This window comes from Pholcus phalangioides, unplaced genomic scaffold, assembly GCF_987345545.1.
Source record: "Pholcus phalangioides strain wild (caught in Gottingen) unplaced genomic scaffold, Ppha-v1.0 ptg000008l_1, whole genome shotgun sequence".
In the NCBI taxonomy this organism is placed as follows: Eukaryota; Metazoa; Arthropoda; class Arachnida; order Araneae; family Pholcidae; genus Pholcus; species Pholcus phalangioides.
In genome coordinates this window covers 63572385-63588052 of record NW_028301601.1, presented here as the reverse complement: position 1 = coordinate 63588052, position 15668 = coordinate 63572385, and the positions used below count along the sequence as shown (strand labels likewise).

At 36.7% G+C, this 15668-nt stretch overlaps 1 protein-coding gene across 1 annotated transcript in view; it reads left to right on the top strand.

The window, feature by feature from the left end:
- The window catches only part of LOC149084748 (uncharacterized), an 82553-nt gene extending 67201 nt beyond the window's left edge, over nt 1-15352 (top strand). Inside the window, exons 2-3 of the mRNA XM_089235178.1 lie at nt 10200-10373; nt 15245-15352. Of these exons, the coding sequence (XP_089091304.1) occupies nt 10200-10373; nt 15245-15291 (221 nt within the window). The 3' untranslated portion in view covers nt 15292-15352. The remainder of the gene's footprint in view (nt 1-10199; nt 10374-15244) is intronic.
- Nucleotides 15353-15668: the final 316 nt, after the last annotated feature.

Below are 15668 nucleotides of genomic sequence, written 5' to 3'. Positions count from 1 at the left end.
AATTATAACTCGGAGCATTAAAATTCCGATCGCACCAGTCAAAGTTTTACGCCTGCCGTAAATCAAGAGAAAGAAAAGAGCGCAAAAGAATGTTCTTGACTTCTTGGTTGCGTTTAATACATATAAGAGTCTTTTAAGTAAAAGAATGAAATACTTTTTCGTATGTACTTACGGGTGCCAGAGAGTGTATGATTGGATCTGTATTATTTGTAATGCTTTTGGACACGGTTCATGACATTGTGCCAGCGATATTATTATTATTTCACGAGCGAATTTCCGTGAGCGAATTCTCAATGATCCGTTGCTTGGATCCGATGTTTGATCCACAGTATGACGAACAACAATAGCAATTTGCAATGATAACAATCGGCTCGGTATTGTATACAGGGTGTCCTGTAAGTCCTAATCCGGACTTTATCTCATCAACCGTTCGTCGTAGAGGTATGGTTCCAATTTCAAAAATGCTAAAAATTTGTTCAAAAATTACCCCGTATTAGTTTTTAGAGTGAAAATACAGTGTGTCACAAAATAAGAAAACAATAAAAATTGTTATAAAGTGTCCTGTCGTCTAACATCCAATTATAAAATTTTTGTCATGTCTCTTCTGAGCCCTACAAAAGAGAATAATATTTCTAAGTGCCATATTTCGGTGAGATATTTGGATTCAAATAGCGGAAAAAATGATAAAATGGATAATTGAGGGGATAGAAGAATTTTTGAGAAACTATTTCCAAATTTTTTATTTCCTTTATGAGGAAGTTGCATCCCCCCCCCCCTCCACGTTCTCCTCTGGATATTTAATGTTTGGTTATCATTTGAAAATATGATAATATGATAATTTATCATAATAATTATTAATGGATTTAAAATTCCCCAACCAAATCGAAAAGAATCATGAATAATGAATGAATTATACAAGAATTATTTTTCTTGAAGATTATTCGCGTAATTGCTGATATAATGGTTCGTATAACAGAAGTGATTCCCGGGGATTAGTGTTAAATGAGAGCGTCGAAATAGGCGGTAATAATTACGGAATAAATGGCAATTCATACGAAAAAGCATAATTTGATGCATTCGTATAACGTTTAAAGAAGTATTTCTTCTGAAATGGGAGTAATTTTGGATTAAAAAGGGGAGGAATAATTTCTCTTCTTGGTGATGATAATAGTAGGATTTACATTCGAGAAACTATCTTCATAATTAATACAAATACGAGGCCACAACAAGCAAAATGCCAGGTGACTGAGGAAATGTATTTAATTATCCCCCAAATGACGCGGTTTTGTTTTCTAAACATAGGGGCATGGAATAATTTATTCTTTGATAATCCGGACAATTTTATATTTGAGAACGATATGAACTTTATATGAAGTAATTATCGGTTATTAGACATCGGAGATGCAATCCAAGTACCATCGGATTAAACCAAAGAGTTTTTATAGGCAGATTATACTTTTCCATAATAACCAGATAGGTAAACATGATGTTCTGATAATAAGGTAATTATAATTTTGCATTCGAGGTTATCAAACGCTTTTATGCGGAACAGGAATCTCATGAATATATAATAGAATAATACTATAGAATTTTGCATAAATTAAATTTTCATGGCGCAATTACCGTAAGAATAACTATAAAACTTGATAATTAGGGAGGATCTAGTCTTAAACACATGCCTCTGTATCCTAGGATAAACGTTCCCTGTAATTTGTTTTTTATTCGCGTGGGCCAGTTTTTTTTTGTGAGTGAAATGAAGCAATGTGCCATAATACATCAAATGGTATACATGTATTTAGTGATTTCGGAAACATTTTCAATGTGCGTGGTCGCACACACACACGCGCTCGCAACTTAGAACAATACATAGCACATTTTGAGGATGCAATGAATTTCAACGATTGCTTTGGAAACATTGTTTTTTTAAACAATGAATTTTAAAAATTGCTCGGTCAAAAAATTTTTCCTCTAACGATGAATTTCAACAGTTACTTAGCAGACGATGATTTTTTGCAACGATGAATTTCGACAATGGCTTTGTGAACATTGTTTTCTACATTAACGGTGAATTCCAAAAATTTGGCAAACTATGGTTTTATTGACGATAAATTTCAGAAAATTCGTAAAAATGTTTTGTGAACGCTGAGTGTTAGAAGAAAGTTGGTAAACAATGCTTTTGTCCCTGATGAATTTCACCAATCGCTTGGGGGGGGGGGATTGTTTCTTTTGTTATGTATTGCATTATACAAATACAAATACAAACACAAAGACCACAACAGACAAACTGCCCAACGAGGTGGCTGAAAAAAGTTGCCCATAAAAAATATGGATGTCAAATAAAACTAAAATACGGCAACCCAATATAAAAGCATATATCTCTAAAATAATTAATAATGTATCATACACTTCCCATTTTTTTTATGGGAAGTGTATGATATATTATATCATGATATATATATCATGCGGTTGTCTTATCTAACAATGGATAGCTTCTCAATTTCTCCCGATATGTTTAAAACACTTTTTTAAACGTGTCAATTGTGTTAGAATTTCTGCACAAACCCCTGGAGGTAAGCTATGGCCTTGCTGAATGAATGAACGCCAGAACTTTGCCACTGGACTTATCCCGTTGCCGAGATCTCTTCCAGCCCAGCTTCGTGGCAGAGTCTGGAACACTTTATTTAGTGTCAAAAAAAAACAAAAAAACATACAAACTTTTTTACAACATATTTTCCATAGACAATTGGGTACTGTCGCGGCTATATGGCCTTGCTGAATGAACGCCAGGGTCTCTGCAACCGGACTTATCCCGTTGCCGAGATCTCTTCCAGCCCAGCTTCGTGGCAGAGTCTGGAACAAAGTGAGTGTGTGTGTACACCTAACAGTCTGAGTGTGTAGCTAGTGTTGTGTATGACATTTCAGTGCTGCCATCTATACTTCAAATTGTGAGTGAAGTATAATGATTGAATATTTGTAACGTTGTAGGCCTGTTGCTCTCTGTGGCGAGACTTTTTAACTTTTTAACGGGGAGATCGGCTCGCATTCGCGCCTTGAAGTTGGGAGCCACAGAAAACCAACCTCAGCCGACCATCAATGTGGGGTTCGAACCCGGATCCTCGCATCGCGAGTCCGTCACTATAACCACTCGACCACCACAGCGGCGGCTATGGCCTTGCTGTGTTCAAATATTATTTTTTACTGAAAATTGTGTTTGATTTTATGTGTTTATACGTAAACACAGATACTATTGAGAATTTTTCTGGAAAATTAATTATCTTTGATTGGACAGATTTTTTTATTAGAAGTTTAAAACAGAACATTTCGAGACTTTATGGAATTTAAACTTTTAAAAAGCATTTACTTTTCGGCCATGCTGTTAGTAAACAGCTCTGATGCATATGTATATATAGTATATACATTTGTGAGATTTTCGTAACTCTCAAAAAATTTCGTTTCCTAGGAACTTGGCTGTAGCTAGCTGCGAAGTTATGCGAAGGTTTTCATGGAGAAATTCAATTAATAATACCAATAATTTAATTAATAATACCAATAATTCAATTAATAATACTATAAAATTATGCGTATGGGAAGTAAAACATTACTGAAGAGTAACTTCATCTTTTACTGACGATTCAGTTTATCCGAATGTGGAATTGACTATTATTGTCAACAATCTAATGAAGATTATGATAAATGACAACCGTTTGAAGTTGACCAATTCCTTCGAGAGTATCGAAATCGTATTACTCGCTATTCCTAGAACATCGAGAAGAGTTCGGATGATACGACAGAGTTAAATGAAAGTCACATGGTCTCGAACCGAGTTGATTTAAAGCCTTAATGATTAGATTACATTCTGTTGCGCTTTCCAACTGTTTTATGACTGACCATGTGCCTGCCTTTTGTTGAAACGATAGTCCAGAACAGTTATTTCAATGGATCTTGATGAGAGTCATTTTTTCCTAGACGGGTAAACCGAACTATCGTATTTTTCCGATTATTTGTTTGAAAGCCCTATTAGGATCATGGGAATCCTCAATTCCCCGGACAAGAAAATAGATGTGATTGAATTGAGGTTCGTTGAGCTTATATCTGTTATCTACATCTTGTCACCTCTTGACCTACTCTTTTTCTGCTTGTCTGTGGCATATGTCTGTGAACATTTGTGCTGCAATAAATGTCCTTAGTATGTCCCTATGTATGTCCTTAAAAGAACGCAGAATCCTTAGTGTGTTTGATAAATCATACTCGTGTAAATTCATAGTTTTGACCAAGGCCTCGCCCGTAGTGCGGCGACCAAGAGATACGGGAGTGTATAATAGAGACTATATAGCGACGATAACAATCATATATATTGTTTTGTTTTACACCGCACATACTCGAGAAGCGAGGCGTAAGAGAAGAAGAGGCCACTCAACGAGGCGCTCGACTTGAACAAACCTGTTTGTTTTCACATCGATCTGATGATTTTCGCTATTGATTGGTCCGTGTGTTTCTCCTTTTTTATTCCTTACCTTTTCTGCGGAGGGATCATCATCATCATTCTTACATTTCAGTACCCATCCAGTCATTTTCTCTATATCCTCCTCCTCTTTTACTACATACCCCTTATGCCTTTTTTTTCTTCCTATTCGAAATTCTTGTAACTCGTACCTCTCTGCTCCCTACGGCGCCTACAGTGTCTGCCAATGCGCACCTGGATGCGTGATTTACCCATCAAAATTCTATTTCACTCCTCTTAATTTTGCTAATGAAAATATTCCTCCGAATTTCATGTAACTTTTTTTAGTACAGTTGCTTCTCCCTAATGAAAAAAAAACCCCTCTTTTCACGGAAATACCCCTTGAAATTTTTCGAAAGGAGTGAAAGTATTCTTCGAAAAAAAAAATTTCCATGATAACAATTGGCTGCCCAAAAAGGAGAGCGGACTCGTCGTTCATCTTTGAGCAAAGTACAGATTTGCTGCTAGAAGCCAAGTGATGTGTCGGAAAGCGTTCAAAAAAAGGAAAATACAAGCAGGATATATAGTCAGTGTTCTTCAATTTTTTTTTCTTGCGGACTGGTGGAAAAATCAAGTGGAAAATTTCACGAAAACCATCATTTACGGGAGGAGAAATAACTTGAGAAATCGTGAAAAAAATATAAATAGGAAGAAAAAATTTCCTATTTATATTTTCTTCTCACTTATATTGTAATTTATGTTTACATTTTATTATCTGCAACAGAGCATACAACTGCGACACCTGCTGCTGCCACCTTTCACATAAAAACAAAACTATCTGTTATAGTTCTGTGAGTAAAATATTTGTTTAAAATCGGTGTGTATAAATAAAAATGAACATTTTATAGTATGATGACATTTTTTTTGTTCGTTTTCACGCTGCATACCGGCGTGAATTTATACGCCATAATACTGGTTGATATGTTTTCATGTTCTCGACGCAGAACTTCAGTATTATTTTATTTTCTTATCATATTATGTTATGTATTATTTGGTAAAAAAAAATTATCGCATGCTTTAGGTGCGTTCAATATAAATATTGTGGGAACTATCGGGCAATAGCATACTTTGCGATTCATATTTTTGTATTACTTGTATATGGCACCAGTGGTTCTAGTGTAACTGTATGCACTACCATAATAGTTCAGTGGTTCTTAACACTTTTTCCTATATATCTCGCACCCCCATTTTTTTTTATTTTAATGCAACACGATTTACCTTCCTGCACTTTCTTAGATAATGCGTTTTCTATTTGTTGTAAAAGAAAGTTTTTTCCCAAATAATTTCATTAATTACCTGCCAATTAATTTGATAAATTATTACACATATTTTTTCTAAATTCCCTTTTCAATTAAAAGTTGATAGTTTTTTAATTAATTCGATACCTAAACTAGAAAAAATGTAACCCTCTATGGTTTTTGCCCCCATATAAACGTATTGAATTTTTTTTCACAAAAAGGATGTAAATTGCTGTTAGCATATTTTTAATTCAAACAATACATTAACACAGAAGCTTAATTAATTAGAGGGAATTTTCAATTACAGTAGAGCCTCTCGATAAAGCACACCCATGGGACCAAAACTTTTTTCGCTAATGGGAAGGTATGTTTTACGGTTGAACCTTGTTTGTACGACTTTCACATTTATACGACGTTTGCTTCCGCATCAATCGGTTCCGACACATTTTAACTTTAAAATATATATGCATTACCGTAAAGTGATACACCGGTGGTTATGGATAATCACCAATTGTCTCGATAAAGAAAGCTTGATTAAAATACACTGCATTCATCAGATTAAAATACACTACAAAGTTGAAAATACACAAAAAATTAGCACAGAATAAAAAAACGACAACACGATAAAGTACAGAAAATACAAATAATTAAAAAGTAACAAAAATTACGTAAAATGCAAAAGTTCTACACAAAGAATATATACAACGCAATCACAGCAAAAATCTTCTAAAGTCGGTAACAGACGAATGAAAAGTATCCAGATGTCGAGGAAGGTCATTATAAAATTCGGAAAATCTGTTTACAGCACAGTAATTACCAATATTAGTATTGAATGATTTGACGGCAAATAAGCAATTAGATCTTGTATTGCGGCACCTAATATTGAAACAGATTTCGTTAAGAATGGGCATGCAATCAATTTGGTTAGTCAACAGTTTCTTGAAAAAAATAACGAGGAAGTACTCCCTGCGTTTTTGTAAACTTATAACATTGAAACTGTTTCGTAGATGAGTGGCAGATAGAATATTGTTATAAGGAACATGTTTTTTGAAACAATTCTTAGAAAATTGTTTTAAATATTTTCAAGACTCATAATATGGCAAGCGTGAAATGGGTTCCAGATAATCGAAGCATATTCCAGTTTAGATCTTGTAAGCGTATTAAAAAGGGATATTAAAGTGTTACTACCGTTGAAATCTCTCGACATTCTTATAAGCAAGCCAAGTTTTTTATATGACACGGAACAAAGATTTCTAATATGATGAGCAAAGTTAAAATTGTTACTATAAATAACGCCTAAATCGGTCGCAGAGGTTCTTCTAAGCAATTGGCTATTATTAATGCTATACGTAAAAAAGATTGGATTCTTTTTTGTGAGTGAATCAAAGAACAAAACATTTATCAATATTGAGATTATGTGTATTAGTGAACACCATTCGTGAAGTAAAGACAACTCATTATGTAGGCAATAACATACATCAATACAATCGGGCCTAGGACAGATCCCCGAGGTACATCAGAACTAGCGACAAAATCTTGGCTTAAATTGGATTTATAGGATACATACAACACTCTATTGGATAAGTAGGAAATGAACCAATTCACTATATAAGTCAGAGTTAAAACCGATTTCACTAATTTTGCTGATAATAATTTCATGATCGGTATGATCAAAAGCTTTTGAAAAATCAGTATATATGACATCAGGTTGTCGTTTGTTATGTATGGCGTCGATAATACAGGCATTAAGGCTCAGGAGATTAGTGACAGTACCATTGACAAAACCATGTTGATTCGCGGAAATACGGGACTTGATCTGATTGAAAATTTTTTTGTGTAATATCAATTCGAAGATTTTAGCGAACGGAGATAAAATAACAACAGGTCTATAGTTCTCGATACAAGATTTGTCACCTTTTTTTTGAATATGGGAACAACTTTTACTCTCTTCCACTCGGCAGGAAAAATTTTGGTACTAATTGATAAATTGAAAATAATTAGCAACGGAAAAACAAAATTCATAGCACAAGCTTTAAATATATAAGAAGGAACACCATCCACATACCGAAAGAAGAGCCTTTAAGTTTCTTTATACCACGAACACACAATGCTGTTTGTGTATTGTTCGTATATGTGTCGGGCTGTATTTAATTTGTGTTTTTATGTATTGTATATATGTGTGTATGTATGTTAACAAAATTTCAGTCATTCAGTTTCACTTTTAGGATTATGCATAATTCCCAAATAAAGGAGGAAAATCTGATATATGATGTGGAAAAATTTATATATAACCTTTCTTCGTCTCTTCATTAAATCAGTTAATTATTTTCACGCGTGCACGATACGTGAACTACACATATTTTGTGATAAAATAAAGTAAAATTGAAATACCATCTATCAGATAAAAAAATGAATCTATCTCTTATAATTCTGGAAGTGAAATTGGTTGTTCGCTCAAAACTGATGGGCAACGTCAAAATGAACAAAATAGGGTGTCGTGTTATATATTTTTTATTGCAATGTGGTACACCGACTTAACTTTTCATCGGTTACAATATTTTTATGGTCGAATAGAACAGGCATCTTCAACACGTTGCTCGCGAGCACTCGCTCAGCGTTACAATTAAAACACCTTGTAAAAATTGCATTCAAGGATTGAAATGACCCTGATTTCATGCATTCGTATGCTAAACTTGCCGTAAGGGTGCTCTTCTTTTGATGATGTGTACAGCAGTGCTCGAGACTGGAGAGAGGTTGAAGACCTCTAGCATAGAATATAGCTGTTATATTTTATTTGCTTAGTACATAGGCTGTAAATATTTAGTGCACAAAAGTCTCGGCTTGCGAGCATGTAAGCCGAAGGAACAATAGAGAGATTTAAGAAGTCTACTGCCGCAAGGCGATCACTTTTAAAGCTTTTCCCTCGAAATGCGATTCCTCTTATTCAGCTCTTGGGTTGAGCCGGTCATTCCAAACTTTGAAAAGGTTCACATGATAGAACTTTTTTGAAGATGTTTGAAATAATAATCTCTGATGCAGAATGCTCTCATTCACTTTTGGAAAGGAATTGTGGCCAGATTGCTTCGCCGGCGGAAATTTCGAGGGCATGGCCCCAGCTCTGCCTCGGTATGGGATATAAGCAGGCGCGGATTTAGGACGATGTGAAGGGAGAGCCGAATTGTGCAAGTTATTTCGATCGTCCCGTAGTTTACAGGACACAACTTTTTCCGTATTATTAGGCTCTTGAGAGAAGCGGTCGTTCTTATTTTCCCCAACATTCGCGAATGAGCGAAGGCAGACAACTGCAGCTGCGAACGAAGCAGAAGCAGGCATGTTCAGCTGCTAATGAAGCCGAGGTAGGCATAATCATCTGTGAATATAGTGGAGATAGATATCTTCAGCTGCGAATTGAGAGGAGGCAGGAATCTTCAGCTGTGAATAATCCGAGGCAAATATCTTCAGTTGCGAGTGAAAATGAGGTAGACATCTTCAGTTGCAAATAAAGCACAGGCAGGAATTTTCAGATTCAAATGAAGCGAAAGCAGACTTCAGCTGCGAATGGAGCGGAGGTAGATAGATAGATATAACCGCTCACAACCCCGGACTGATGTAAAACAACTTACTTCCGTTACCTCAAAAGAGGCAGGGTTGTGTCCGAAAAATTAGCAAAAATTAATAGTAGTGGCCCCCTTGCCCCGTGCTCGCAAGTACCAAATCATTCGCGTCGTTCTCCTATGAAGACAGATATCAAGCATTTTAGCTGCGGATAGAGATAAGGCAGACATCTTCAGCTGCGAATGGAGCGGAAGCAAGCATATCCATGGAGATGTGTCGGATAAGACACTTATTGGGTAGATGCATCGGATCATCCCGTATTTTACGAATCGGATAAATTTTCTCCGTATTATTCTGCTCTTTCCCCCCCCCCCCGTCCTCCCGCTCTGGATCCACGCTTTGATACTTTGATATAGGCCCTGTATACTAAAAACGGATAAGATTGAATCTTTTACCTAGAGAAAAGCGTTTCTAATGTTAGTTTAATGTGTGATTGCCACAGGTTTTGCTTAATGCATTAGTTTACGCTGGGAATGTCTGAGGTCCCAGGAACAAATTAATCCAATTTACATTGATTCTTATGGGAAAAAATTACGAACGAACTTCAGGAGCGAATGAAATTCGTAAACCAAGAGTGAACTGTAAGTACTTCGTATTTATCGTGCACTATTATACATGCGAGAAACAGCGTTGATCTGAGACCCTTGCTGCCATCTATCAAATAAAAAAACATTTGCTATAATTCTTCAAATCAAATTGACTGTTAGTTTTAAAACCGGTGCGCAGCATGGAAATGAATATAGGGTTTTATGATGCCAAAACTTGAGAATTTCCATTATGCGCACTGCTTAAATTTCATGTGTCATGAGGTACGTACTTATGGGTTTTAATTCTATTATTGGCAGGTACGTTCCTGGCAGGATTGACGGTGCTATGCGGATGTCAGACCGAGTACGACGACCGATGTACGGCTTTCATGTACAACATATTAGCGTCGATACTGCAATTGCTCACAGCTTTGGTGGTCGTCGGGTGGGTTTGGAGCATCATGTGGGGGATCACTTTCGTTTCCATCAGTAGTGAGTACTTCTCTTTCTTATGTTCGTAAATACAGTAAACCCCCTGTTAATGGACACCGCTCAGATGCGGTCACCCTTTTTTATACAGTCAAATAATAATTTTCCCTTGTATAATAAAAGTATGCATTTCAGACCCCCTGATTAACGGCCACTCCTACTTTACGGATGAATTTTTTTGTCCCGCCGGTGTCCACAAAAGAGAGGATTTACTGTATTTATCCATCCTGGTAGAGATGAGCCGCATCGATGCAGGTGATTTTTAAACGTACGTGACATAAACCTTCCACCAAAAAAGTTCCAGGCCCGAGACATGATAGGAGATTTAAATGTGTTGATTGCCAGTTAAACCAATGTTTGATGAATATTTAAATATTTCATGGCACTCCACCTTCCCCCTTGCCAAAAGCCGAGGCTTTTAAGAGCAGCCTAAAATGCTAAGATACGCCGATTACGAATCATTATCCTTCCAAATATCATTCAAGTATTTCATTCAACTCTACAAGGGATACCATACTGTACAAAAATTACTCATTATAATAGACGATGCTCTCTTACTGCCCCCTATGGATCTTAAGGCTAGTCTCGTGTAAAGAAGAGTTTCTTTTGAACAATCCTATCTTGTATCGATACATCATTCCCACAGCTTCAGGAGGTTGTGGAAGTAGTAATCAGAGAAAGCAATCCCCGTTGAACGGGGACGCTCTTCGTTGAATAAAGTGCGTACGCGTCGATTCCTTGTTGAGTTTCTTAGACTACTCAAACCTCATTGGCTCTGCTTCTAATCTGAAATGTAGATAGAGCCCTGCCCCCGAAGAACAAATGCATGTGTTTGCAGGTCAGTACCACCAGCACCCGTATTACATTAGGGTTGTCCATCCTAAAGCGACAGACCGCTCTTCGCTCTGACGAGGAAAGGGTTCAAAGGTGTGATCCTCAAAAGTTTCGAAAAAATTATCACTAATTCTACTCATAAGGATATGCACAAAAAATATAAAAATTTCTGGTTGAATTATTATGGGGCACTCAAAAAATTCGTAAAGACAGTAGCCGCTGCTTATAAGAATCACGTTTTGTTCAGCCATTTTGATTCTTATAAACGGTTGATTCTTATACCCGGAATTTTTTTTTTTTTTTTTGCTGTTACTCTTCCTGTTACCACTGGAGTACGCAATGGGTGGGGAGGGGGGGCTTCGGGCGAGATTACAATGCTTTTGAAGAAAAACCGAAAAGAGTCCTTCATTTCTTATTGAATATTTTTTATTTTTAAAATTTAAAATTTGTTTAAAGATGTATAGCTTATCGTTGTCCTTAGACATCGTTCATTGTCAATGTAGACTGACTAAAATGTGTTACGCAGTAACTATATCACTATTGCACAATTGTCATGCTTCCCCCCCACCCCCCACATACACACACACTCTTAAGGGTAGGGGCTGACAGGGCTGTACCCTTGGATGCGGGATGTGTGTTGTGTGTGTGAATATATATAATACCTCATCATTTTTTCTTCCGAGTTATAAATTCATTATAGAGGGGCGTTGAAAAGTCTGGTCCGGGGACTCATCAAAGATTCCAGTCTAGGGGCTCTGCTTCAGAATGAGGGGCCATGTCCGAGAGCGTAACTCTAGATCAAAGGGGTTCCCAAACTTTTTGTTTCATCGCCCAGTTCTTCAGAATATTTTTTTAATCATCGCCTATCTCTACAACTCAAGCCAACCCATATGATTCTATATTATACCCGTAGCTTCTACCACCCTCTGGACCTTGCTATCTCTCCCTGGAAGCAATATTGCCCACTTTGAGAAACACTGCTTTAGATAGATTCCTTATCAGTAACTTCTTTTACAAAAGACCGCCATTTTTTTTTTTTTTAACAACAAATCTGCTGCGGATAAGTTTTGTCATTCATGGAAGGAAGCTCACTTTACTACTACAAAGCTGTAATTTTGACTATTTTGAGAAAGACAGCGGTCAATATGGGTTGGTTTTACTGCAAAGGTAAAAGTGCCAATAAGTAATCCTCCAAATAATCTTGTGAATAACCAAAAATATACTAAAAGTTCCCACTACTGTGATGAACGGTGGCAGAGTTCTCGAGAATTTTTTGTTGTTGTCTGATTCTTGTAAGCAGAAATCTGATTCTTTTAACCGATGTTTTTCCTATGCTGAAACAGCGTTTGGATTTTGTTTTGTCGATTTGATTCTCATAAGCAGTTGATTCTTATAACCAGTGGTTACTGTATTCATATTTTGAATGCCAATGACGGCCAAAAATGAATTTTAAAATTCCGCAAGCTTACAGTCTTAGAGTGCCGCTGTGGTCACAGTGACGGACTCGCGTCGTGAGGTCTCGGGTTCAAACCCGCCATCCCCACAGTGATGGTCGGCTGAGGTTGGTTTTCTGTGGTTCCCAACTTCAAGGCGCTAATGCGAGCCGATTTCCTTTTTAAAAAGTCTCGCCACAGACAGCAACAGACCTACAAATGTAATTCAATCATAACAAATCACTCACTCCGCTTCTGAAATATAGATGGCGGCACTGAAAAATCAAACGCAACAACACATTCGCACTCAGACTGTTAGGTACACACACAGTTACACTTAACCACAACTCCCTAGATAGTAAATTGCCCATAGATGATGATAGACCTGAGTTGTGCCAGAACCTCTTAGAGATAGAAGGCCTCCGCACTCAGCTTGTGACGTCAGTAAGCAGTCCATTTTCCCTCTGAGAATATTCAGGGAAAAAAAATTCCCTGCTCATGCCAGTATCATCGTTGTGAGGAAAAGAAATGATCGGGTTAAAAATTGGCGATTTCTATGCCCCACATCCAATCACTACGCGGTATTTGTGAGCCAATCAGGAAGATTCTTCGCCAGAATAAGAAGAAACGAAATAGGATGCTGTGTTTCAAAATGTGGCAAACTTGCTAGGTAGTCTGAATGACGTTTATGGAAACAGTGCTGAGGCCTTCTATCTGTAGGAGTTGATGGTTGTGCTCGGTTTGAAAGAAAAGAAAGTCTTAGAGTGACGTCATTCAAACAACACATGATTATGTATAGCCCCAGACCGTGAAAGGAAGGGGAAAAAGAAAATAAATATAACTAAAGAGGGAGTTCCTATGAGAGAAACAAAAAAAGCAAAGCTGGAGGAAAGAACAAGAGGATAGTCTCTTTTTGTAGCTATTTTACAGATATCGCCAAGAAGCTCTGAGGGTGATGAGTAGCCAACTGTTGCCATTTTAAATAATGTTTTGTGGCTTCATTCCGCCACTATTTTTTTTTTATGTGTTTCTGGGTGAAATGAATGTACTTTAACTTCTCATAGTTTTTTGAGAATGACACTTCTCTGGACCCTTTCCCTTTTCGAGCCAAATCAACATTCATCTTTAAAGGCTAGGACAGCCAATCTCAGTCGGTTTTTCGGTCTGCAAAATTATGGCCTTGGATTGATTTCACTTTGACTATGGGGTAACGGCTGAAATTTTAGCGTACTACTTACTAGGAGTTATTTGGCGATGATTGGGGGTGATTGGCAATGGACCCCCGATGTAACAAATTCCTGTTTAACGAATTTTACGATCGTACCTCTCTCATTTAATAAATTTTACGACCACTCTCAGATGTAACAAATGGTAATTTAACAAATTGTTGAATTTCACGCCGAAATAATGGTCTTTTCATTTAACAAGTTTTACCATCGTACCCCGATATATCGAACTGTTATTTCCCAAATTCTTTGATTTAGCGAACTTCAACTTCACTTCTATTATGCGTATGCAATCAGACCCAATATAGCAAACACTTATTTAATGAATTCCACAACGGTCTTTGATATTACGCACTCCTATTAACAAATTTTACAATATTGACCCGATATAATGAACTTTCATTTAAAAACCTTAATTATAACCAACGAAGCTTAATCTCCGGTAAAAGTGATACTTTTTTTTATTATTCATCAAATTCACCAACCTCGCTATTATTATGCATAATCGCGAGTAAAAGTGGCAAATTTATCAAACTTACCCCCTCACCAGATCATGCATCCCCCCCCCCCCTCGAGCTCTGTCTCAACGAAGTGATATAAGCCTGTTCTATGCTTGAAGAACCAAGCACAGAGTAAGGACTCCACCTCAAATACATCAAACATACCAAAACAATTAACAGTTATGCATAATAACTCACTAACCGTATTTATCCCGGTAAATGTGATAAATCAAGTTACTGTACATATATGTAATAACTGATTATTATTCATAATCACCGAGCATTTTGGCTCCATAAATTTCGCAAAATTTATCACTTTCACCGGCGATTATTACACAATACCCAATCGTCATTGGTAAATTTGATAAATACTAAACAAATTATCACTTTTATCGGTGATTATGCTCATTACCCAAGCGTCGCGTCGATGGTAAACATGATAAATCGTGCTATATGATATGCTGAACATGTAATTCATACACACACAGATGTATCGTATCATTATACGTATCGGGGTACGATTGTAAAACGTGTTATCATTGTATCGAAGGCTGACTATATTATCACACATACTAGACACTCATTTGGAATTTTTTTTCATATTTATAAAATTCACCAGTTTGCACTGGGTAATATGCATGATCACTGATAAAGGCGATAAATTTGAAGTACTTTTACCAACGACGCTTCTTGGGTATTATGCATATTAGCCGGTATAATGGTGGAAATTTTATCAAATTTATCAAGACGATTATGAGTTGATTATGAGTTATATTGATAAGTATGTATAACAACCGATTTATAACATTTACCGTAACATATATATATTGCTTTTCATATGATCATACGTATATATGTATTATTCTATTTGTTTTCCCTAGTTGCAAAGCGGGACGAAGATATCATTACGGCCGCTGCATCATTATGATCACTATAGGATTAAAGAGAATAGTAAAAAAAGCTACATCCGGGACATTTTTGATGCAAGTTGATGCAAAAAAAAATTATTTCCTGTGTTCTTGGAAATATCATCTTCTCCACAGGACCACAGAAACAAAAAAAGATGCGGATCATCATCGGACTGCACCTTCTTTGACTAACCTTCTTTGATTTGCTAATTTCTACTGTGATTTTGAAATCGGATAAACTCTAATGATATATCATGAAGCCTTCCTTCCGGCCTTCCCTGAGGACTAATTCTAGGGAAGCGCCAGATCGACCAACGAACATTAGGAAACGTAGTTAGGAAAATATGGATATATATATCTAACGTTCTCTTTTTTTTCTCATTTGTATTCACGCAGA